General features: G+C 39.0%; 1 protein-coding gene across 4 annotated transcripts in view; it reads right to left on the bottom strand.

The window, feature by feature from the left end:
• The window catches only part of LOC131216921 (protein ENHANCED DISEASE RESISTANCE 2-like), a 188,758-nt gene that overhangs the window by 114,439 nt on the left and 47,165 nt on the right, over positions 1-27,154 (bottom strand). For all 4 annotated transcript variants that reach the window (XM_058211538.1, XM_058211539.1, XM_058211537.1 and 1 more), the window contains exons 11-12: positions 25,990-26,054; positions 1,619-1,690 (exon numbers count right to left, since the gene is read on the bottom strand). In XM_058211538.1, coding sequence (XP_058067521.1) covers positions 1,619-1,690; positions 25,990-26,054 — 137 coding nt within the window. The remainder of the gene's footprint in view (positions 1-1,618; positions 1,691-25,989; positions 26,055-27,154) is intronic.

Raw genomic sequence — 27,154 nt, 5'->3', positions numbered from 1 at the left:
ATCCAAGTCCATACATGATTCTCATGCAGTGACATATATTTGTAATGAAAAAATCAACATTTAAGTGGAAAATGGGGGGAAATTGAGGAAATTTTATTTACTCCATTTTTACCCCTTCAGTTAAGAATGTGTATAAATTTGATGTGTTCATTAGTGAGGGTGGCCATAATTTTTCCTTTTTTCAATTTTTTTTTAATTTTTAAAATATAGAAATAACAGATATGTTTATTTGGAAAATGTCTTTCACTATTAATTAATTTCAAATTTTTATATATTGATGAGTGCTGACCAATACATGGATTAGTTACAAATTTTATAAATATATTTTGCACTAGTTTTTCTGACAACACATGGTTTAGGCCCTTATAAAGTCGAAACTTATTGTGCATCGTTGTTTTTTGCAATATTTTGTATGCATATGTGAATGCATGGATGGATGTATCACTACAAGTTTCATTGGCCAAGGATACGGGAACAATATCATTATCACCTACCAATTTCCATAAATGCGGGGAAACACGGGGAAAACGGTGGAATTTTTTAGTGAAACTTCAGGAGAGCTAAAATACACATATTTACATATTTAAAAATCAAATGATAGAGAAAAAGACGCATGTGTGCATATATAGGAATCAAATAATAAGTTTCTTTTTAATGGAGCCTAAAAGAATACATCATTGACATACGGAAACATTGGGAAATCATGGGGAATCCTAGGGAAACATGAGGAAAATGGTGAATCCATCCATGCATGCACAATACATACATAAGAACACACATGCATGATCTATCCATCCATCCATGCATGCATGCACACGCGCGCGCGCTTACACATCCATCCATCCATCAATGCATGTATACACACACACACACACACACACACACACACACACACACACACACACAAACACACATTTCATCATAAAATCATGCGCCCATTAAAAATATATATATTGAAATGAATTTTTTTTAATAAGTAGATTTTTGGCAATATCGATACATTGGAGATATTATCAAAATATTGTTGATACACTGGCGATACGAGCGACACCTAGAATTTACATGGTTGAAAATATTGGTGATACATTGGCAATACTTAGTGATATATGGTTGATAATATCGGGGATCTTTCCATAATATCGCAAATACTCTAAGCAATGGCTGTATATAACCGCACAGAATTTTGCTTGATTTATATCAATCCTACAGCCAAATTTTCAAGTTTATGCACTTCCAGAATCTTTAGTGAGTTGCTTCTGTATTTTCTGATTTTTCTTGAATCTACACAGAATTCATTTTTCTTTCTCAAAGTAGTAGCGAATCAAGAAAAGAGATCATAACAAATTACAATTCATGAAATTCACAAAAGCCATAATTAACCATTAGCTAGAATTTGTATCGCAGGATGAAAACCATTGCTGCAACCGCCTCTTTCGATTATATAAATGGCAGTATAGACCCATCCTACAAACTGAGAGACGCAGGCCCATTACATCCAAAAAGAAAATCTCAGGCAATACAAGTCAAGCATGTCACTAATGCACGAATCATAAGAAACCAGCACATTCAGAGGCTAGACTTCAGAATTAGACCCATCTGTACAAAGAGAAGACCTTACGATTTATTTCTGTCCGCTGATAGCCAGATCTTGGAGGCCGCTTCTTGTGGATGACTGGAAACTGTAAAATGGCTGCAGCAATCAATGTGTTAATGAGGCCTGCTATATGAATAAACAAGGATGCAATATGTGATGTTTTAAGAAATTACTTGACAATACAAAGTATCCATCACCATAGATTTCACTTTTGATTATATTCAATTCCTTCTGTAATCTGTCTTTCATTAAAAACTATAATGCAAGAAGAGGCATGCAGTAATTCGTGATCTTTCTTCTTCTTTTTTTGGAGAATTATTTTTGAGTTCATTATTTCGATTATGTTTAGTAAATAAGACAGCCCAAAACTTTGCTCATGGCTACCAGAAGTCAAAAACTGTTGGTTTTAGAGGCTGATCCAGGTTGAAATGTTCGCGTACATTGGAACTTGATGGGACAAGAATATACACTCTTAAGTGAAAAATGATCTTTGGATTAAAATACTGTACATTTTCTGAGCTAAACAATAGGAAGCTAAAGGATTCCAAACTAAAAATCTAGAACTAATTGGTATATGTACTTCATTATTATAGTAAAAATCTAGAACCACATGATACATGAAATTTTCTTGTCGAGGTACTAATTCAACCATGGATGATCACAAGAAGCACGCAATGATGTGGGCCCCAAAGACAAACTACAGGTCCTGCAGTTTATCAAGTGGTTCCCAAAAACTAGTTAAATGTCAAGGCTAAAAGGCTTGTTTCTAGCTAAACTATGGGTCGCTCAGGATTTCTCTTCTATAAGATTAAGTGTGATACAGGCCACAATGCTTGCTACAAAAAAAAAAAAAAAAAAAGCTACAACATGCTACCATGTGCTACAGTGTGCACCATAACACTATAAAGAGATAGTAAACATCTACAGTCCAAGCGTACTCACTTCTTTTCTTGTCACTGAAGGGATTATCCAACAATTCTCTTGTTCATATGCACCATAGCAGAGTGTTACCACTGAAAGGAAACAGTGACCGTCTCTCTGCATCATTTCTACCTGTAGAGAGATATCTGGTGAACAGTGTAAACACATTTCCCTGAAGTCCTCCAAAAATGGCTAAGAACTTTATGCCTTAGTCTGAGGTGATCATCTTTGGAATCTGGTGTGGACGTACAGCTTATCTAAAGTATAGGTTTGCCACGTGGACAGCATCGAGTGTCTTTCAGCATGGACAAAATGTGCCATCTTCAAGAACTTGCCAACCACAACAAAAACAAAATGCATAATCATTGCGTCTGCAGAAGACCCAACACCAAGACCACGTAGATGTCTTCCAATGGCCCATAAGTTACTGGCAATGGCATGCATAACCCAGTATTATGTGATTGACCCTTCAAAGTTTGACAAACATCGGCAACGTGCCACAATTTCAGCCACATCTCTTAGTAACTTAGGCCAAAATTAACACTCTAGCACCATTGAAACGGTCATATCACATTTGAAATAACCTCCTAAGCCTCCTCCATTAAGCTCCACTATCAGGTTCTCCCTCGGAGCACATATTGGGATGCATAGCCAATTCCTTCTAAATAAATATCCATGATTCAGAAAAATATTCACCTTGTTTCGGTGTGCACGATCAGCCCATACTTCACCGAAATTATCGCCTATACCTTACATACAAGTGATAAATTCGAAAGCCAGGAGTTATACCCACTTGATATTTGATGGGGACATCAAATGACCTACTTGGGTGTACCAGAGATAGAGACGACCACCAACATCTACACAGCTTTCTTTGTGGATGGGAGACAAGTTCTAAATGGGACCCAGCCATTTTGAAGACCTCACGTGCATTGGACGTGCATCAGGAAGACCTCAATGTGGGATGATGCATGTGGGCTTCTTAGAAGGCCATTTTAGTCATAGTATTTTTATTTCATGTCGATCCAGCCGTTGGATCTTGTCGATCAGGCCATCGGGCAGCCAGATCTTCCAGATCTAGGCCCCTTGGAGTTTGATATTGCTTCCTTTATGTTTTTTGTTATTTTTAGGGTTTATTTGATGGTTGGGATTGATAATAAGTCTTTTAGTTTTCCTATTTTAGATGATGGATCATTTCACTTAAGTAGCATAGTTGTAATTATTCCAAAACTTTAATTATAAAAACATGGGGGGTGGAGGTCCAACCCTAGTGGAGTTATTGAGTAAAAAAAAAAAAAAGCTTTCTTGCGTGAAGGATTTTTCCTCGTGTTTTTAGGGTTTGTGAGAAATCCTCCCTTCCAATTGAATTGTGGAAGGGTACAAACTTGTTTGGTGGTGGATTCCCCAATATATATCATTCATCTTTCTCTTCTCCAAAAGGTATTCTTCTTTTCTCATTTTCCTCTTTCCCTTTCCATTACAACCTTCTAAACCCATCAAAACCCCACTCAATCCTCCCTCCCTTTCTTCTCCTTTACCTAGACACGTGTGGACTTGCACGTGCACGTACGCATGCGTCTGTATGGGCAGCCATGTGTGGGCCCCCATTTGGGGTTTTCCCTCTTTCATTTTCCTCCAAAACTCCCTAATACCTAGATCCTTTGAATTTAAATAAAAATAAAAATAAAAATAAAAATAAAAACACAACAACCCATCTATCAATTCAAAACCCTAATAAAAAATCTGATTTTTTTTTTTTTTTTTTGTGAAACTTTCCCCAAATCAGAATTTTGAGTGCATCATCATTTATCTACATGGTTGTTGCACTACCCGTGCTAGATTAGAAGTCCCTAATTCCAAGTGGGTCGCTCTTGAATTATTTTATATTTCCGTGCACCGCGTATATAATAACCTAGGATCTCCGTGTTATAAATCTGAATATCCAAATCTATTATGTGGATATGCTTGATTTTACATGTTGATTGCTGAAATTAATATGTAATTGAACTCTCATCTTGCATCCTAAGATAGTTTCCATCATCTTACATTAAATTTGGTATCAGAGCCTAGCTCTAGCAGAGGGTATGTGTTTGACAAAATTCCTATACTAATAGTAGAGCATATAGGTCGCATACAGCTTACTGAATTTTCTGATTTGGCCTGCTAAATTTTCTGCTTGAGTATTTTTGAAGTCTTATATTGCTGGAATTTTCAGATTTAGTGAACTTAAGACACCTGATTGCCGAATTTTCAGTTTAAGCCTTATTAGAATCATTCTAGGGTTGTCCATAGGGTTTAAGATACTAAGGGTCATCATACATAGAACACGTGCATCATATAGCATCACATTGATCGCCGTCAAATCTGAATTTTTTTGCACCACATTCATCATATAGTACACATTCAACTAAGTTGTCTCTCGTTAGGGTCGTTTAGTGATGCAAACGCGAATAGGTCGTGGATTTGGTCTATTCCCCACCATGAACCCGGATCAAATTGTCGAGGTTCTCGAAAAGATTAACCGCCATTTAACAGCCATTGAGACGCACAATAAGACCAATGTCGCGCAATTGACTGCCAGTAACCAACGGATCACGGGGCTAGACGCTACCACTCACGGTACTCCCGTCACCGAGGAAGACCACCAATCTCAGGCAAGCGAGCCAGTGGATAAGGACCCAGTTGAGCAGAGTCCAATCCCAGTAGAACCCATTAGGGGTCGTAATAGGAACTTTGGTCAGGGAGTAAATCACGTAGAACCACACGCCCACGTACCCTGTTGAGAGTCGCAGGATCGTTACAACCCTGAGGAAAGGGTTATGAAGAAAGTCAAAGTCGATGCTCCCAGTTTTGATTGTCGCTTGAACCCGAAGCATTGCCTTAACTGGCTAGCTAACATGGACCACTTCTTCGAGTAGACTAGGAGGGTATACGAGGCTTCATAAGCTAGTGTATTGCCACTACAATATAAAGCTACAAAAGAGGCTGCTCCACGCCTAAGGAAGAATAAAAGTACAGGCAGACCCACTGGACCTTATGGCAGTCAGATAGCATGCATGTGTTAAGGATGAGGACCCAGTTTACTAGTAGGCGAGGTCAGATGACTTGGATACTTCCGATGGATGACCAGAGCCACATGTTGCGGCGGAGGCAATGAAACAAGGGATTGATGTTGACGCACATGTAAAGCAGCAGAGGTCTCATGATGAGACATTCGACCCATTGACGAGGAGTTCGGAGGGCAGCCCGTGGAAGTCACTATCATGCAAGACACGTGACGGGGAGACATTGTCCGACACCGAAACTGAGTCAGAGAGTGATGCGGGGGGTGGGTCCAGTGATGGTGATGACAATGATGAGGGTGATGATGACTTTGATGACAATAGCGATGATGGTAATGATGGCGATGGGAATGGCGGCAGTGAGGGTAAAAGTCAGTCTTAGAGGCCTATTAACCCTTTCACTAGAGAGGAGGATTTCGATCATGCCACGTAAGGCCCTAACTATGGTTCTTGTCCATGAGAAACACGACCCCGTCTTATCTACAATAAGACATGAGCGTCAAAGGCTATGGAAAAAAAAAAAGCAAACTCAGAAGCTTTCGGATTTTGAGAGAGAGCTACTAGCAAAATGCATAAGGAACGGGCATTCATGACAAGCGAGGTAGCTCTAGATTTGGATCATAAACGAGTGGAGCTCGAGTTATATGAATCACAGATACAGGAGAGTAGCTTGAGTTCTATGCCACAGTATAGGTATGAACCTAGTGGTTATGTAGCGAGCGACTCCAGCAGTTATAGCACATCGTTTTTCGACTACGGTCAGGAGTTCACTTCTGCATATAGGCAGGGAAATGAGCAACAGTATGGATATGGCCAGCAATATGGATACCTAAGAGCTTCATCTATGCCCTTCCTAGATCCATATCAATCACAAACTGTGAAGATTACACAATACCCACGAATAGGCATATTGGTTAAATTTCAAAGAGGATGAGTACAAGCATTATGGAAGGGAGTATCATAATTGGTACCACTCTACTATGAATTGGGCACAATACTATCGATTTGTGGAGGAGCAGTATTATTCCCAACCCCATCGAGATGGAGACGATGATTACGACCCACTGCGCAACTCTATGTGGTTTTAGGCCACAGCCAGCACATCATTGATATGTATATTTCTCAATTTTTACTTCTTCTCTTTCTTTTCAATTAATTGATTGTGTTTTCGTACATATCTTGATACATTAATAAATGTCATGCATTCGATTTAAATATAGTTGCATTAGTTCTGTTAGACAGCGCATAGTTTAGGACCCTATACAAAGGATACCTACTACGTGCGCCTTTTTTTCAAATGTTATGATTTAAAAGTGTGTATTAAGGTCTTTTCTAACCATCCCCGAATTTTCATTGAAAAATTCAACCATTTTCCTAGTGTTTCCCCATGTTTCCCAAAAAGTGCGATAAATTACTCGATACAAGCGATATATCCCATGCGATAACCGAAACGTATTTGTATTGTATCCCGAGGTTGCAATACATAGCATGGTATCGATATTTCGAACACTACATGCGGCATAGCAAGAGAGTCGTGCAAAGAGGGGCAGATTTCATCTAAAGCCTGGCTTGGCAGAATAGTATGAGCACCAGCAATAGCGAGACCGAGGCGGATGATCATGGTGATGGTGCCGATTATGCACCTGATGTTGGTCCCGCTTTTGGTATTGCTCAACACACCATACAGCCATTTACAGATCGTGAGGCCGATAAGCATCGACAGGGTACACAAGGCCCGACTTATGAGTCTATTGAATCACAATACAGCCAGCCATTGGGGAGGAAGCATTATGGAGAGTCTAGCACCAGTGGAGCACCGAGACATCAAGAGGCTTACAATCACGAATATTATGGATATTCTTATGGCCAATGGCAATATACAAAGCCTGTTCTGTCGCACTCATGTTGGAGTAGTCCTCTGATCAACATGTTCCATATGGATACAGATATCTAGATCCAAATATAAGTAATTCATCACGGACAGTCTCACTCTCTGTAGTACGGCTATTCGTCTAGCACTAGTGGATATCCTCACTTGAGGTCAGGGATTAGTCATCCTCTGGTCTCATTAAGCTAGTCTTTCCCTTTAGCACTGTATATTAGGGATATGGAACACCTATTTCACAATCGCAACTAGATGATGACGAGGACGTGGAGCTCAATCAACCACAACAAAGCAAAATTTCATTTTGGTGGGGGTGACTGAATAGTGAGTTTTATTAAGTATATTTTTTTTAAAATATTATTAACATTTAAAGTAAGTATTTCGACACCCACAATTTCACCAAGCAAACACACACTTGACACTACCAAACTTGTGCTTAAAATAATTCCCCTGACAAACAATCAAGTTATTCATAATCAAGTTGTAGGGGAGCTAATCAAACAATACTATTTTTTTCTTCAGGATGAGGGTAAGAATCACAGGATAGAACAAAAAATTCTCTAGTATGCTGAAAACTTTAAATGGATTGTACAATGTAATGTATGCGAGTACTCAAGTATGTAATTTACATTAAATTATGGTAAATAATAGCAAGCACCTACAAATGTGAGATATTTTGGTATTACGTTTATTCCAATATATTTATCATTGGCATTAGATAGAAAATTAAATCTAGGAGTTTTGCAATCAATTCCAGGTTGACGGGTTCATAAATTGATCAAACATACATATAGGAGATTCTCACCAAAGAGTAGACCATTACACTACCATAAACATATTCAAAATTATAAAAGAATGCATATTTGGAACATTTACAATTTTCTGGATTTTATGGATATTTTTTGGATTTTTTAGCGAAGAAAATTTCAACCAATACCGAAGTGTAACGACCATTAGCCCCCCTCCCCTGCGTATCGGTTGCTACATCGATTCAACGTACCAGTAACGATAGGCACCATTATGCCCTCCATTACCACAACAAAACACCTTCTGTCTTTCCAAAACCCCATCACTACTATCCACACACATTCTCCAACTACCATCGCTTATGCCAATAAAAGTGCAAGAACAACAGATGACCTCATGCCCTCCCAAGTTATTTATTTATTTATTGAGAGATAAGTGCAATTTTATTAAGACACCTGCCAAAAGGCAAGAAAAGAATACAACCCGACACTACAACTCAAGAAAGAAAAAAGATAACTGACTTTGCTACATTAACAAAAGACACCTAAACCCAAAACAACATTCTTAACTTTACCAATAACCTCTTCCACAGAAGATCCCTTGTTCTGAAAACTTCGATTATTTTGATCCCCCCCAAAAAACCAAAGAACTTCCATTGCAATGAGTATCCAAATTTGCCTATTCCAACTCCATGCCAAGCCCAAAAAAGATCTTAAACTTATATCGACATCACCCAAGAGATTTGGAAGAAAGCAAGGAAATGCTTTTTAAAGCAAAGGTCACAATTCTAGAAGTACCATGATACCACTGATGAAACAAATAGGGAGGCATAGAGCTACAAGATAGTTTAGAAATCAATATGTAAAGCAAATGCACCGAAAAGGTAGCCAAACTATGTGCTTTCCAAACCATCGAGTCTTCTTCTTGAGGCAAGGGAATCACATTCTTCAGATAATCAAGCAAGATGACTAGTTCTACGATTTCCTCATCTAACAAATTCATTTGGCCCAAATAAGCCCAAACCACTGACCGCCACAGATTGAGTAACAACCATCCACAGGAATTAACCGGTCTGTGGTAGTACTCAGGGAAGATCACCTGCGATGGCCAGTTTCTGCACCAAATACTCCCCCCGAGCTATAAGCTCCCTTCCACAAAACCTTTTTGTAATAAATCATTCACACGTCATTTGTAGTTCCTCACATTCCCTTGGGATTCATAAAATAGTGAGCTAAATTTGAAAAGATTGAACCATGATCAAGGTTGATGTGGTGTGGGATGTCACTCATGGGAGAAAAGCCATCATGTAATTCATTTGTCGTAATATCCTCAAATCCCCAAGGATTGATTCTAATGCTTTCAAGATAGGTCTCACGGCTCTTCCTCAAATTATCAGATGGTTAGGAAATTTCGTCCCTCTTTAGAATATTGAGGATCAATTTCTTTGCACATAGGGGCTAAGGTGATCTTCATATTTTCCTTACTCAAAAATCTGAGGACAACCCAAGAGAATATGGCATACGTCCATAGTGACCACATCACAAAACACTTCATCCTTATACTATTTTCATTTGAAAAGGAGACAAAGCATCAAACGGTTACCTAAACTTTGCCACATTTCTTCAACCATGTAATTAGTCAAGTGTATGATATTTTTCCCACATTCAACTTGAGCTTGTCTGCCATTTATTGGGAAACAATACTTTCGCAGCTTCCGCCTTATGGTCACATCACATACTATGCTTCACACGGTTCGTCATTGGAAAATTTTGTGATGTTGACAATTTCTTATGCAACACCTGGCATTTACAGAAGACCGATGAATTAAATATCAAAAGTATCGGTCAATACTATCGACATCACATGCCAACGATGGTAGATTTATCAAACTCCGTTGTATCGCATGAAATAGTGCACTATATCATTTATATCTATATAGGAAAAAATCCCCAAAAAATCATTTTCTTTTTTTTTTAAATTAGCTTTTTAAGAGGATTTGACCAGTCTTCAAAGTTGTTTGAGATACAAGAGGATTTAAGTGGGGAAATCGAGATCGGAGAGCGAAGACACACCAGAACCCAATCTGTCAGTTTTTTTTTTTTTTTACTGTGTTTTTCTTGTTTAATTGATTTAGAATCAGTGGAACCAACTTAATAATTCATGATTTTGCATGTTTCGAATGCTCAATCATCAATTTTTACCTCCGATTTTCGATTTTGGAAAAAGAAGGAATTTGGGAAATTTTTGAATTCCCCCGATTTTGACAATTTAATTTGCAATTAGATTGTCAAATTTTCATATTAGAGTGCTTATAGGTTGATATATAGATTGACATAAGTTTCTAGAACATTTGAAAGAAAATTGTTTTTAAATTAAAAAGATATTTCTTTTTAAATTATACTAACCAACCAAAATAGGTTTTTAATAAATGTGTATTGATGAGTGTAGGCTGATCTTGACATCAACCACTCTTTTATTTATTTTCAAAAGTAAATTTAATTTTTTATAAAAATTAAAAATTAAAATATTTTTTAATAAATATACACTACATTGCAAGACAGATTTAGGGCCTGTTTGATTTCCAAGGTGTGGTGAAATCACAGGGATTTCACCCATCATGACTGCGTATCTCGTTTGGTAGGAAGAGTATTTACACCGGATATATCCCGCAGGCAAATGGCTTTTCACTCGTTTCTGCGAACAAGTGAAACGAGGAAATCTCAGGTGAAATCCTCTGTTACGCTCGAGGCGCCGACATGACCATTCCAGCTTTTGGTAGTCCGCGTGAGCATGCACCAGAGGAGGCCTTGATAGCTTCCTATATTATGGAAATTCCTCAATTCCATGGCTTCCACCCGTGAAACCCTCCTACGCAGGTAAGGTTCTCTCCAACGCTACAAAGAATGATGTCGTGTAGTGCTGTTAGCAGAGGAGATAATTCCTACCAATGTTATAACTAAATCGCCATTTCTTCCTCCTTATAGGTGAGAGAAGGTTGATATTGTTGGTGAAGAAGACCAACCTTGGTTGCAGAGCAGGGACTTTTCGAAACGGGTATGTACACTAAACTATTTTTACAAAATCCTTCGTCTTGGTCGTTTTGGTGAGGCAGACGTGATGAACGTCTTGGATTGGGACACCCAATGCTCGGGAGTTATTCAATTATCGCCATACACAACTGAGGAATGTAATAGAAAGATGTTTTGGAGTTTTGAAAGTCAGGTTCCCAATTCTGAAGACTGCTCCACAACATCCTGTACAAACTCAAGTGAAGATAATGCTAGCTTGTTGTGTCTTACACAACTTCACAAGGATATCTGGAGACGATGACATGTTTGAGGTTGAGGGGTCATCAAGTTGTGGTGCGGATGGTGTGACCCCATCACCTACAGAAGTATCTGTCATCGATGAAGGTCGTGTGCTTTTGAATGTCACTCCACAAGAATGAGATGAGTGGGCCAGAAAACGCGATGAAATAGCGTCCAGAATGTGGAACGAAGCTCATCCAGTGAGTCAAACAAACTAAATACATTGTATTAAGACGAACATCAACGATGGTTTTTTGATTAGCATTCAATAATGACCCAACTAGATCACCAATGCCGACAGTTCCATATTTTGTTTTTTTTTTATATATATATAGATAATATGCAAGCTCTTTTTTTTTCTTTTTTTTTTTTTGAACTAGATACGATTCAGTTCATAATATTTAATCATGGGGTAGAATAATTTTTTAAACTTGCATTCATAATTTATCTTCTCAAAGATTGAGGTAGATCGAAGTGGGTCCATGTCATCGAATAGACGATCCGTACAATCTACTCCGACGAAAAATCACCTGGGATCACCTAGTAGTACCCCACGGAGATCGCCCAGGAAGCATACACTGAACAGTGGAACTGAGGAAGTCCTATGGAGGTGTTCTTCGGTGGACGGATGACATGGACGGCATCCTAATCGACGAACTAATGGAGCTAGTCGTTTCTGGAAGAAGAAGTGGTGCTGGCTTTAAAATAGAATCATTTACAGGAATCGTTGAAAATATGATGTTGAAGTTCGGCCTTGAGGTCACTAACGCGAACATAAAGAATCGCATCCGCACAGTGAAAAAAAACTTCTTCACTGTCAAAGATCTACGGAGTGCGTCTGGTTTTGGATGAGACCCAGACCTACAAATCCTCGTTGCATCAGATGAAGTGTGGATGGACTATATTAAGGTATAACTCGTTTAACAGTTATATCATATCTCATCATACAAAGTGTGATGTTAAGATGCTGCTCAGTTCCGTGGCAAACCCATGCCCATGTATGATGATCTCGACTTCATTTTCGGAAACGACAAGGCTACCAGTAAATCATGTGTCACTGGCAACTTCCCTCCCTGTGCAACCACTCCTCGATGGAGAGATACGGATGTGTCGTCCAGCCACATTGTTGATTTGAATGATAATATTAACATAATATCTTCTGAAGATCTTGGCGATGATGCACTGCATATCCATTGGTCTGACAACAGCCGTGGAGGCAACAACATTCCTCATCCAAGTCCGACACAGCATGGGAATGCCTCCGGCAACACGAATTCCACGGTTAATTCTAAAAAGAGACTGAGGGTGGAGCGACCTGTTGAAATGATTGGCACCGAGATGGTTGATATTGGGGGTGCCATGAAGTCAATTGCCATTTCAATCGACAAGGGTAAGAACTTTGGTCAGATGACACAAATTATACCGGCTTGAGAGGAGTTCGAGGGACTCACGACTGATGAGGTCTTATGCGCGACATAGTTGCTATCGAAAGAAGAAGCATATGGGGCCTCCTTCCTTAACTTTGCCAAAGGGAAGAGAATATCATTCATAAGGATGCTGCTGAATGGGGATGGACCCCAAGTATGAATTAACATTTTGCTTAGTTTGACTGGTTGGAAGCAGTCAATCGTAGGCTTTGCCTTTAAAACAATTTTTAACTATAATACTTTTTGGACTCATATAAATTAATTTTGGATATTTCTTGTTTCATGTCACACTTTTGGATAACATATCACACGTTGCTAGTACTTGAACACAACACGTGCATTGATGAGGATTATTGTAATTAATTTGAACAACGTGCAGGCTTCTAAGTTTCGCGCTAGTTATGGCAACACTTGCTCCACTGACATATTACCCAGTAAGTAATTGCATATAATTATCGATAGTCTAAAGATGATTAATGACTTATTTTTTTGAACAGATGGGGAAAATCTACGTTGTCTTCATAAGAAGACAACCAGGTATTTATTACTCGTGGGAGGAATGTAAAGATGTCGAGGGTTACTCTCATGCTCGGTTCAGATCTTTCAAGTATACAGAAGAGGCATTTATAGTAGAAAAAGATTTGATGAGGATAATGTGAAGAAGAGATGAGAATATTGAGAGAGAAGGAGGAGAGTTTTGGAGAGATGATGTGTGTTGGGCTTGCATGCCCTAACACATAATATTTTATTATGAAAAAGCATATAGTACACTGCAGGGGAATAGGGAAGTGTGCACATGCACTTATACTAAAAGGACACACTATAAATATAATACACTAGCATTCTCTATACGAGATGAGGGCCCTTTGTCAGCCATAATAGAGTCCAAGAGAAATAAACTTATGCCAAGAGACCCCCTATGCCAAGAAAGATTGATTCAAACAACTCTATCTCACTCAATCCTTCAACATAACAAGAGATAAACCTCAAACAAATGTCAATCATCAAAAATACCATGAAACGCAGTCAACTAGGGCCTGACCGAGTGAAAAACGGCCTAGCCGCACGCCCATTTGAGGTTAAAAACCTCTCAAACATTGATCTTAAGTAAAAAAATCCACCATGGATAGCTTGGGAGGAAGATTTCGGTCCATCTTGAGCAAAGAAACCGAAGAAAAGCTTACCGATTTGAGGTAGATCGAAGAAAAACGGAATCTGGAACCGATTTTCGAATTTCTCTATTTCGCCCAAAATACCATGAAATGAGGTCCAATAAATTCTGAAAAAATCATGACAAATCTTCTAAAATCAAGATCTATCAAACCCCTAAACTTTTAGCTCAAACAGAGGCCATGCGACTGTACAACGCTGACGTCAGCCGTACGGCTGCTGACGTCAGCAAGGTGACGTGTCGCCTCTCAACCTGTTGGATGCGGAATGCCTTGAACTTGCTCTGATACCAAGTAGAAAAAGATTTGATGAGGATAATGTGAAGAAGAGATGAGAATATTGAGAGAGAAGGAGGAGGAGAGTTTTGGAGAGATGATGTGTGTTCGGCTTGCATGCCCTAACACATAATATTTTATTATGAAAAAGCATATAGTACACTGCAGGGGAATAGGGAAGTGTGCACATGCACTTATACTAAAAGGACACACTATAAATATAATACACTAGCATTCTCTATATTTATTGCCTGGAGTAGGTTCGTAGGTGACGTCGTGCCCAATGAGGCAAACCTCGGGGTATCCGATACGTCTAGTTTTTACTACCCGAGTCACGATTTCCCAGCTCTGACAAAAGCCGACCCAGGGACGTCTCATGCCTGTAGTGACGTCCCTAGTGACTCGATGCTGGTTCTGTTTATTGTTTTCGGTGTTGCTATGATGGTTATGTTTTTTCGGTTGATGGTTCTATATCGGTGGTGTATATGTGCTGAATACCGGGGTCTATTGGATTGTTGAACAACTTATCTTTTTGTTTTTTTGGTATTTTTCTTTTGGAAGGACAACTCGCTGTTTGGTAGTTATTATAATAGCTTCTTTTTCTACTTAACAGTTCATTACTTGGGGTGAGCTATTTTCATCTACTTTGAACCGTACCTACAGCAGTAGTGTGGGGTCAGGTTTACAAGACCACGATAGGACATGAATCTAAAAATCAGAAAATCAGGCAGAACCAACACTCATGTGGGCCATACCACACTAAACAGCATGGATTGAACGCCTACCATTGAAAACTTTGTGGTGGCCACAGAAGTTTTGTATCAGGACGATATTTGTCTCTACAGTTTATCTAAGTGGCAATAACCCTATAAATGATTTAGATTACATATAAGTTTGGTGTGGCCCATTTGAGTTTTGGATCTTCTTGTTTTTTAATTTCCCGTCATATTGCGGTCTTGAAAAACTGATGGACGGAATGGATTTTACAACAGGCATCTCTGTGGGCCCCACACAACTTCCAACAGCAAGGAGCACATGGATATCTATGGGCCCGGGGTACGTGTAGCCGATTAAATCCAGGGTTGGTAGGTTTTGTTAGGGAAGGGTGCCCACCACATTACTGTACACCATCGTGGATTACATCCGTAGATTGATCCGAACTGTTCATATTCTCACTACTAACATATAGAGGCAACAATTTTATTACCGTCCTTCATTAATAATCCTGACCTTTGAATCGTGGATTTGAATATGATCCATTAAATATCATCATCATACATGACAAATGTTTCTTTACCATTGAACAGTTAAGATCATCACGTAAGATGCACTCAGGGGGTTGGAAGCGGCCGGCGAACCGATGAGAACATGCTGGACCTCCTTTCATCGAAATAATTATTTTGGAAATATTGCTTGAAATATTCCGTTGAGATCCTTAGGCTGAGAAGATCCAGCAACAGATCCGTACATCCAGACGCATCTACTGCACCGCCACTTCCTGAAAAACAAATGCAGGCAGGGAGATTTGCACTCCCGCCCGACTAAATCAAACAAGGAAAAACGTCATGATGGTCACTGACAGGACGACAGCGTTTCCCTGAGCATGTAATAAATACTCAGGGAGACAATAAATCTCTATGAAATCCAAAAACAAACACGCCCTTAGTGCAACTAATTAATACATTCAATGTGCTAATAGATTATATACATTATAAAAATATTAGTTATCCTTATATTTATTATTTAAAGCTTGATTTTAAAATTAATTAAAATTTATGAAACAATTGGAGATGATATTATTTGTTGTTCCTAATATTCTTTTTTACCCAATCTCGCTTGGTTGAAAATGTCTAGTAAAGGGAAGCAGCCCAATATTGATTGGCAGCATGAGACCCTGCTTACCGACAACCAACACGGGTCCAACTGAAATTATTATGGGCATGTGTCAATGAGCAACGGGGTGTCTCATTTGAAGGAGCACCTAACAGGGGGGATACTGGAACATTGTGGACTATAAGTGTTTTGAAAGAGGTGTCAACATAGATGGAGCTATTGCAGAAAAGGGTAAGACTGAGAGATAAGCACAAGTGTGAGAGGGAGTTTAGGTGGGAGTTAGCATGTCCAATACAGGTTCTTGGGGCAGCAATAGAAGGATGACGATGATGACCCGAAGTACAGACAGATTGTTGAGTGGGATAGGGACCAAAATAGGCGAAGGAAAGCGAGTACGCATGCTGCCAAGAGGTCTACACTTGAGGGGGGGTGCGATGGTGGTAAGAGGGAAAGTTGGGGGCTAGGAATGTCCCGCAGTAGTAATGTGAGGATGCCAGATGTACCGTCCAATCCAGTAATGCATAGGAATCAAGGGGGAAGCGGAAGCTGCTGAAAGATTTTTGGAATTTACAGGATGTGAGAAAGGGTGGGGAAATTTTTTGGCAAGGTTTTTCACATTCAATCAGGTGCCAGCTAAGGCAACTATGAGCCTGCACTTCAAGAATATGATTACTTAATGCAACATGGGGGCGAGGGTGGGTTGGTCACATATGCTACATGAGATTATGGGCCTTACCTTGATGATGATGTTGAAATGCACCATTATATTGATGAGTTAAGGCTATCATGGGACACCTATGAGGTCATGCTGATGTGTGATGGATGGTCCAATGAAATTAAGAATGCAAAATACATATATGGGTTGATGAAGGAGGTGGGGAGGAAGAATGTAGTGCAGTTTGTCACAGATAGTGGAAGCACATTCATGAAGTTGGAGGACTTGATGAAGAAGTTTGATATGTATTGAACCCCATGCACAACCCATTACATCGATTTAATACTTGAGACAACAGGAAAGGCCAACAGTTAAGAGTGTGATAGGAGGCAGGCCCATTGCTTTGATTTGATGCTTGAAGCGATAGAAGACAGGCCAACAGTTAAGAATGTGATTGTCAATGCTAGAGCAATTACAAATGTATCTACAATTGCATTTGACTATTCGCCGAATGCGTGTGAAGTGTCATGGCATGGTTAGCCACTAATTTCATCACTTTAGGAAGCCTCTTGAAACACAAGCATGGAGTCAAAGACCTATTTAATTCTAAAGAGTGCAAAAATCAAAGCAGCAGTGTTCTAATGATGATGATTGAGGGGATTGTCTTGAGCAACTCTTTTTGGGACTGCGTACATATTATAGTGGATATTTTGGATCCCATTTACAGTGTTGAAGATGGTGGATAACAAGACATCCGTCAATGGTAATGGGTGATGGTGGTAGGATGGGAGGTTGGGAACTAGGTATGTGCCACAGTAGAATGTGAAGATGACGGACGTACCCTCGAATCCTGTAATATACAAGGAGGGGAGCAGAAGCTGCTGAAAGATCTTTGGAGTGGAAGAGATGTGAAAAGGAGGGGGAAATTTGGGAGCAGGGTTCTTCATATGCAAACACGTGCCAGCTCAGGTAACAGCGATCCCGCACTTCGAGAATATGATTATTGAAGTGCAACGTGGAAAGGATGGAGTGCCACCTCCACCACATGAGATTATGGGGCTTTACCTTGATGATGTTAATGAAATGCATTGTTATATCAATGAGCTGAGGTCATCATAGAAACTTATGAGGTCACACTGATGTGTGACAGATGATCAGGGCCAATGAAGTTGTCCATCATAAAATTTATGGTCTACTGTAGACGAACGATCATGTTTCTAAAGTAATGTGTCCAATGAAATTAAGAACACAAAATAAATATTTGGGCTGATGAGAAGAATGCAGTGCAGTTCGTCATAGAGAGAGGGAACACATTCATGAACTTAGGGAAGGACTTGATGAAGAAGTGCGGCCTGTATTGAACCCCATGCACGGCCCATTGCATTCATTTGATACTCAGGCAATAAGGGAAAGGCCAACAGTTAAGAGTATTATAGGAGACAGGCTCATTGCATTGAGTTTATGCTTGAGGCGATAGAGGACAAACTAGCAGTTAAGAGTGAGATTGTTAATGCTCATGCAATTACAAATTTCATCTACAATTACATCAAATTATTAACCAAATACGTGCTAAGTGTCATACTAACATAGTGCGGCACAGGCGACACAGTTCGCCACTAATTTCATCATCTTAGAAAGTCTCTTAAAACACAAGCATAGTGTCAAAGACCTGTTTAATTTTAAAGAGTGTGAGAATCCAAATCAGAACAACAAAGTTCTAGCAAAGACAATTGAGGGGATTGTCATAAGTAACTCTTTTTGGAACCGTGTACATACCGTGGTGCGTATTGTGAATTCCATTTACAATGTTAAGGATAGTGGATAATGAGACATCTGTTGATGGGTTCCATGTACAAGTCCATGTGGTATAAGAAAGATGCCATCAAGGAAAAAGTCCTAAGGCGAATAAATGGATGCACGCAATCATCGATGGCCATTCAAATAGGACTCTTGAGCACCTACTTCGCAAGGCCAGTAAGTAATTAGTTTAATTTTATGTTTCAATACTTTATTAGTTCCTTGCATAGATAGTTATTTTTTACACAACTACAAAAATGTGCACTGTGATAGGGTTTCAACATACTTCCCAAACCCCAAGTACCATTACAGCCGTAGAATTAGCCAAGACAATGACTTAAAGAGGGTGGTGTACAAAGTATACAAGAAGTAATTCCCTGATTCCCTAGGGAAAGCTCATTTCAAGAATGAGGTACATTGTTGCATTTAACTACTATATAAGTTACTAGCACAAATTATATTGACAATTAGTACCAAATATATACAATAGATTGTGGACTTTCAAGATGCAAGGGGCCTGTTTGGATGCGAAGCTACAAAAATGTTGAGGAAGATGATGATGCCATGCGAGTTGTTGCCTATAGACTTGTCGGTAAAAGCTAAATTTTCTGTTTTAAAATTAATTACTAATATAAGAGACAACATGATTAATTTGTAGTTGAATAGTGGTCCATGTACGGGAGTGACTGCAAGACCTTACAGCGATTAGCCATCCGCATACTTACACAAACAATGTCATCATCACCGAATGAATGAAATTAAAGCACATTCTCGCTCATTCACACGAATAAGCGGAGCAAGCTGGGTTACAAGAAGCTACAGAAGCTAGTATTTTACCACTATAATATGAAGCTTCAAGAGAAGTTACTAGTAACTACAACAAAATTTGCTAGAAAAGCATATGAGGACCTGCTAGACCTCATGATGATGGTCAAAACGCATTTTATGAAGGAGATGCAAATGACTCACTTTACGAGTGGGTTAAATCAGTTGACCTAGACCTAGTAAATGGCTAGAAAGATCTCAGGACAGTAGATGAGGTAGAATCGTAGGGCATTGACGTTGATGTGGTTGCAGGGGAGGCAAGATCTCCCCTCAGAGCATTTGACCCATTGTCGAGGGTTATTGGAGGCAACCAAGCATCAGAATCTCATCGGACACGTGGTGTCACACTATTTCCAACACCAACAATGACACAGAGCAACAGAGGTGGTAGCAATGGTGGTGATGGTGGTGATAGCAGTGGCAACGTGGGTGACGGCTGGGGTGATGTCTATAAAGATAGTTATAGAGGCTTCTTAGCCTGTTCACTAGGGAGAGAGAGTTTGAGCATGCCACCAGGAACAAAGAACATACTTCTCGCCCTATCCCAACACAGGCTTCTCAACTGAAAAATAAGTATGATCATTGCAAGAACAAGCAACTAAGCGGTGCTAAGGAAGAGTCTTTAGCATGCATCATGAGGTCCAGCATGGCACCTCTGGTTTTGTGTCACAGTATGGATACGGATTTTACGGTTATGACCTCAAAGATATGCAACAAGCGACTCTAGTAGCTACAACACATATACGGTCATTCGATTACAAATACAAACAAGAGGATTGATGCGGACATCAGTGGTGCACCCTTTAGAGTGTACCAGAGGAGGAGGCGTCGCCGACAGAGTACCAGAGTAAAGGAGTTGATGTGGATAGACGTTGGGCCCATCGAACCCATTTTTTAACGCGCTACGAGTGCAGGAGCGACAAGACCGCACCTTGACCATAGATCCATGGGTCGGTTTCACACCCTACCACACAGGTGTTTTAATTTTAGGCGTTTTTGCTCTTTTTTCTTGTTTCAGGGGCTTTATTGCACTTTCTTTAACTTTCGTCTTTTTTGTTATTTTTCTTGTTTTCAGGGGGCTTTAGTGCACTTTTACTTTTTCCATAGCTTATATATACATTGTGAAAACCCTATTTTCATTATTATTGAATTAATAGAAATTCGTATTTTTCTTCCTCTTTATTCAAGAGATTAGGGTTTCAGGATTGGCTCTTGGGCGTTGAGGATTCCACCTCGATTTCAGGTTTCCTTCTTTCTAAATCTTCGAGGTGCAGGAAAAGGTAAGAATCATCCTCCTTTTCTTTTGATGACGAAAGGACCTGTACTTTCTTCATCTCGAACCCTTCATTCTTCACCCTTTTCGTTCCTCTCTGGATACCCCTTTTTTAGTTTGAATGGAAAAGAGGGATGATTAATCAATAAAATCAGATCCAAACTTGACTGTGGACTGACTTATGCTAGATCTAGGATATCTTCATATCCCTAGGTCCTCCCTTTTTACTGTTTACGCAATTTTATGCTAAGGGGCATGATCTTGACGAAATGACCGCATCTTTGTATTGAAATTTACCTAATCCCTTTGATTAGAAATGGTTAGTTGATTCATGTGTTTACTTGAACATTCTTTAACTTGATTATACATGCATCTAAGATTAGGTCATCACATGTCATTGAATCAAGGATGCCTACATATATGGTCTGGGATATTTAAGATATAACCATGGGTAGGTGTTTTCAAGAGTCACATATGTACCAAGGCAATATTCAACTCCAAATTTTCATCAGCCACAGACGGTGACGATTATGTAGTACCCCAGATGGTTGTACTTCCAATTCAAAAAGAATTGAGTACCAGTGACACCCGAGAGTATCTAAGTTGGTATCAATTTATATGACTTGGGCAAAATATTGTCCATTCATAGAGCGGCAATACTATGGACACCCCAATGGAGATAGAGACGATGAGTTTTGAGCCACCTCATAACTTTGTGGGTTTAAGGCACAGATGTAATGGGGAATGAATGTATTTTTTATTCTCTTTTTGTGCTTTTAATAAATTGGTTGTGTTTTCATACTAGTCTTGTATAATTTACTAGTATGAACTCATTTCAAATATAATTGCATCACTTTCATCAAATGGCACTTAGTTTAGGTCTCTACACAAAGGAAACTTATTATTTATCCTTGTTTTTGTGACCATTAGAATTTAAGTGTGTAATTATGTCTTTGTTAACATCCCTTAAAAGTTTCAATGAAAAATTCCATCATTTTACCAATATTTCCCGAAAACAAAGATACACACCGCAATACATATGATATTTCCCATGTAATACCGATATGTTTCCATATCCCAACGATGGAATGCATGCATCCATACCGAAAATTGGCAGAATTTTAAATTTTCCCCAAATTCCTCCATTTTCCCCAAAATTGAAAATTAGAGGTAAAAATCAAGCATGCAAAATATGCAAAATCATGGATTACTAAGTTGGTTATTTCTAAACCATTTAAACAAGAAAAAACACTTGAAATAAAATATATATATATATAAACTAATTGATTGGATTCTGATTTGTCTCCTGTCTCCCGTCTCGATTTCCCCATCCAAATCCTCTTTTCTCTCCAAACAACTCAAAAGGATCGGTTGAAATCCTTTTAAAAAGCTAATCCCCCCCAAAAAAAATGAAAAAAAAAAAAAAAAGAATTTTTGGACGATCTTTGGCTTTTCACAAAGGGAGCACGTTGCCTCCCCGTGTTTTCGATGCATGTTACATATATCGACGACACTGGGAAGTATTATACAGCAATATCTTCAAAATATCGCAAATTATCAATATATCATCGATACAGTGAGATATTCTATGCGATACGGGAGAGTTTTATAACTTCCCCTCATTTCGATATTTAAATCATTGATCGATACATGTTTTTGTATCCCTAGACCTTGATGCATGTAACAATACAAATACTCTGAACAATTGAGTAGGATCAACCCAATATGTAGTTTCCATATTTCTAGAACAAAAAACCAAAATGAATGATCTTGATTTAATATCTTAGATCAATACGATGTGTTAAAGTCCCTTGATATACATGGATACACCATCCTTTGACAGCTCGAGCTTTTAAAGCAAGTGGATGTTTGACATGGTATCTGAGCAGAAGGTCTTATGTTCGAATCTCGGGGTCAGCAAATATGCCTCCCTAATATATTCTCCCACGGGGGGTCATTTATGGTGTGGGTTGTGTCCCTCCTAGGTGTGAGTTGTGAGTGTCCCTCCACCCTTGTCTAGTATGTTCCAATGCAAAGTTCAACCCTGCACGTGCGGGGGAGTGTTAAAGTCCCTTGATATACATTGATACACCATCCTCTGACGGCTCGAGCTTTTAAAGCAAGTGGTTGTTTAACATGATGAAGAAAGAATTTACCGATATAGTTCTTCTTTAAGCAAAGAAGTATCACTTCAATCTATCCTCAACAAAGGGCAGATGCCCAAGTAAATCTAAATCTCACTATAGGGTTGAAATCTATAACCAACGGTTGAGATCAACCCAAGAGATGAACCACATGATGGAGGAAGGAGAAGATTCATTCTCTTTCTCACTTTTACTCTTTCCTCTTTTTCCCTCTCCTTGTTAGACATGTGGAAGGAGAGGGGAAGCTTGGATGCCCATTCTAGCTCTCCATGCAGGGCACAATTTCTCTTGAGAATATGATTTATATATAGAGAGGTTAAATTTATGGTGCTCCACCATAAGTATGGAAGTCCACAACGATGTGCACCATAAGTATGCCTTACATCACCAAAAAAGCACAAACCAGATCTATCCATGCACCCAAACAAACCTTATCCCTCAACCATTGTGGTTGCACTCTTTTCCTAATCTCATGCCAAATGAAGTTTCGGCGCTAATAGATCATGACCATTGGTTGTTCATTAAGCATGAGAACAAAATCTATAGTTAAAAAATCCAACGGTTAAAAATCTTTGAAAAAAATCTGAAAGTGTGAGCTCACAAAGATGAGCCTGATGGATTCCCAGTAACCATGATCTAAGTCACTAATCAGAAGTCCACGGTGACAGTGGATCTTGTAGATTACAAGCGATTTCCTAACCCTAATGCATGTAACCAATACATCTGTGTGTCAACAACATATTATGGCATCCTTATATGTATTAAAGTCATCACATTAAGACTAAGATCACTTCTTGTGTCCTCGAGCCAAAGGATAAGGCCAAGCTAACGCATAATCAAGTCAATCCAATCTGAGCATGATGGGCCTTTCAATTAGGAGATTTTTTTATGACGACGGGGTGTCCCCGGCCCTTTAAGGCGAGACCATTCCGGCGGATGCACACAATCATCTGCCAACCACGTGCATCGAGTAATCCACAACGAGGGGAATCGAACTCGTGTCAATGGGGAGCAAACCCACGACCGAAGCCATTCGCCCAAACCGTGGCGGGTTTTTTATTAGGAGATTTGATTGATCCTCTAATATAGATATGAATATCTGCATCCCATGTGGTCAACAACTGATGCGATGGTGGAGATTAAGCCATCCTGGTTAGTCACTGGTTCACATAAACACACAAGCTAACCACAAACATGATATGAATGATCCACTATCCTGAAATAGTTATGGAATTGAGGATACTTGAGAACGAAAGGGCACAACCCTCCCATGAACAAAACCCGACCAATGTGTCCCCTACTCTTTCACCATGGAGCCCAAGAAAGAGTTCACCCAAAAGGATCAACTACAACCCATAAAAGGGATGTTTTCATGCAAAATTGTAGCATCTCATAAATAAGGAATGTACGCAAAAGGTCACTAAAGACCAAGTTCTAAACAACAATAAAATTAAGTTGGATTTCAAGGGCTCATAATACCACTCCTTAACTGTTTTTTTGTCAACCATGGTAAAAGTTAAGATCTTCCAATCTCGAAGGTTTCTGAGGCAACTATAGTCAAGTGTGTAGCTCGTCAAATTAGCGGTTCAAATCACTGAAAATGTATTATTGTAGCAATCCTTTTTTTTTCTCTTTTGCAAACAGTAATTATGCAATCCTCATCTTCCATTGTAGGTAACAACAATGCACCACCCAACTTACCTAAATGCCCTTTTAATTGCTTAAAAACCTCCCTATGTCCATTTATATTGCATGTTTAGTTGTTTTAAATGACTAATTGTGGGGTGGTTTTTTCTTTATCTTCTTTCTTTTTTTCTTTGTCCCTGCCAATTCTCATTATAGATAGCAGAGATGATTTGTTGAGCATAAGGAAACATACGACAACAGTCTACTACTCCGTCTCCCTCTTTGCATTTTATCAAGCACCAAATACCTTGGCAAGGACAAATAAAGGGCTGAGATTTTAGGAGAATTTTGCTTGTTTATGGTTATATTTGTGAAGTTGACATATGACAATCATGATCAAATAAAAAAGCGTCTTGAAGAGAAAAGGTTCTCTTATCGAGAGTTCAAACCCAGTTGTAATATCCAAAATGCATGGTGTATGTGAAGACATCCATCTCTCCAATGTTTGAAGAACTTAAGATAGGAGATTGAACCAATTCAATCAAAAGAGCTAGGTGACCAACCTCTAGCTCCCCAAGCATATAGAAAAGAATCATCAGTGAGTGAGAATGTCTCTTACAAGTGCAATTTCTCTACTGACCCAATCCTCATTCCTTATGAATATGAGCCACCCCCAATTAGAGGATAATAGTTTTTCTCCTTATTATGTAGGGCATTTTTGTCTTCGCCTACAAAAACGTTATACTTTTATATATGGGACATTCCTTGCATTTTCACTTAATGAACATAATGAAATTGGTTTCTCTTGACTAATCTTCTCCTATGCTCTTCATACTTCACCTTTCTCTTTATTTATAATCATGAAATTGATTTCTCAATTACTTACAATTAAAACCAACTTTTATTGGAATGTACCATAAACCTTTAAACTTTGAAGTATGAGTCCCATGGTATTAAAAAACGGTTAAGTAACAGCCATAACATTAAAGTAACGGTGGGAGCCATTACGTGATATGGGGTTGTAACTCTCGTTCTGGAGAAATAAAAAATAAAAAAAATTGGCCAGTAACGGCCTTGTAACTGCCATAACAGGGGAGTAATGGTCCGATATGGGGCTGATATGTGGCTGATACATCTTCCTCGAAAAAAAAAATGACCATTACAGGGCTGTAACAGCTATTATGGCCCAAATCGTAAAGGCCATAAGGCTGGCTGTTATGGCCACCATTACGGTTGTTGAATACCTTGGGAGTATCTAATTGGAAAAGACATTCCGATTTTATAGGACTAATGAATAAGACATATCTAGCACATCATTGCAAGAACAAAAGTAGAGTTGTCATCTCATTGAATAGGAATGGTACAATTTAGGTTAATTGAGAATGCATGTCATATTGAAAAAAGGAAACAACAAAAATGGCATTATTTGAGCCATGGGAACGCATACTGTATGATCCATCTTGTCCACGAAACCACTGCCTAGAGAAAACAAAATCCCTTTTTGAGTGCCACCTGAAAGATCCAAGTAAAAAAATAAACATGTCAGGTAAACCGGTGCAAGATACTCTTCCAATCAACCTTTAACAAGTAATCTCAGATCTTATTGATTCCTACATTTTTGTCAGTTTTTATAATGGGAAAACAAAGAAGAAGAAGAAGAAGAAGAAGAAGAAGAAGAAGAGAGAAAAGTCATGGAGAAGAAAAGAGTTGTAGAGAATCTGCCTCCCACACCCATAATAACTTCATACATAAATACAATAAAGGTATGGTGTACATAAGTAGCACCAGAGATAAAAACACACCCAGTCAATAATCAACTTGAAATGAAAATTGAGCGTTGTCGGAAGTAAAATCCAAGATCACTATGAATGCATGGAACGCCATTAGATTCATGCATTCATTGGATATTTATTTTGATGATAAAATTACAAGGAAAAGGCACCTAGAAAATCATGTCATGGAAAGTATTATTTGAAAGGAACCATGAATGCTTCGAAGTACCAATGCGGTCTGGTTCAAAGTTTTAAAAAGTTGTGACTAGACTCCAGATCCTCTGGAATCTTGAAAAGGGTTAACTTGGGCCAATGCAAATCAACCAATTTGAAAACATGGAAGATTTAGGAAAGGTTTTGGTGAGTCTCTTATATCCTCTCAATAATTGGATTTTTTTTCCAACATGTCAAACCCAGAAGCTAGATTTCGTTTATAGACCTACTCCTTATCCTTATTGACTCAATCAAGGCAAAATCAAGTCCCTACTTGATTCGATTTGGAACTACAGTGGATTTGGGATTGCAAGGATGTCCCCTAATAAGGTAACATATGAAATAGAGGTTTGTTAGAGAGGCTCGTGAGCCTATTTGAAGACAGAGGCTTGCTCCTCTCCAGCATTTCTTTAGTACATGTGGGACATTTCTAGGGCAGTCCAAACCGTTGAACTGGTTGACCACAACATGAAGGGTAAGAGCTCAAAAATCACATTATGGCCTGCAAATGGACAACTAAAATTTTTGAGCAAAACAATGAACAATGGTTCTCAGCAATGGCGCAAATTGCAACAGTTGATCCACGAGGATGGTCAAATCAGCATAAATTTTGGGCATGGCTTCACC

The sequence above is a fragment of the Magnolia sinica genome, chromosome 10 (assembly GCF_029962835.1).
Source record: "Magnolia sinica isolate HGM2019 chromosome 10, MsV1, whole genome shotgun sequence".
NCBI lineage: Eukaryota > Viridiplantae > Streptophyta > Magnoliopsida > Magnoliales > Magnoliaceae > Magnolia > Magnolia sinica.
Note: the sequence above shows the minus strand (reverse complement) of the source record. Positions and strands in the feature narration are given on the sequence as shown.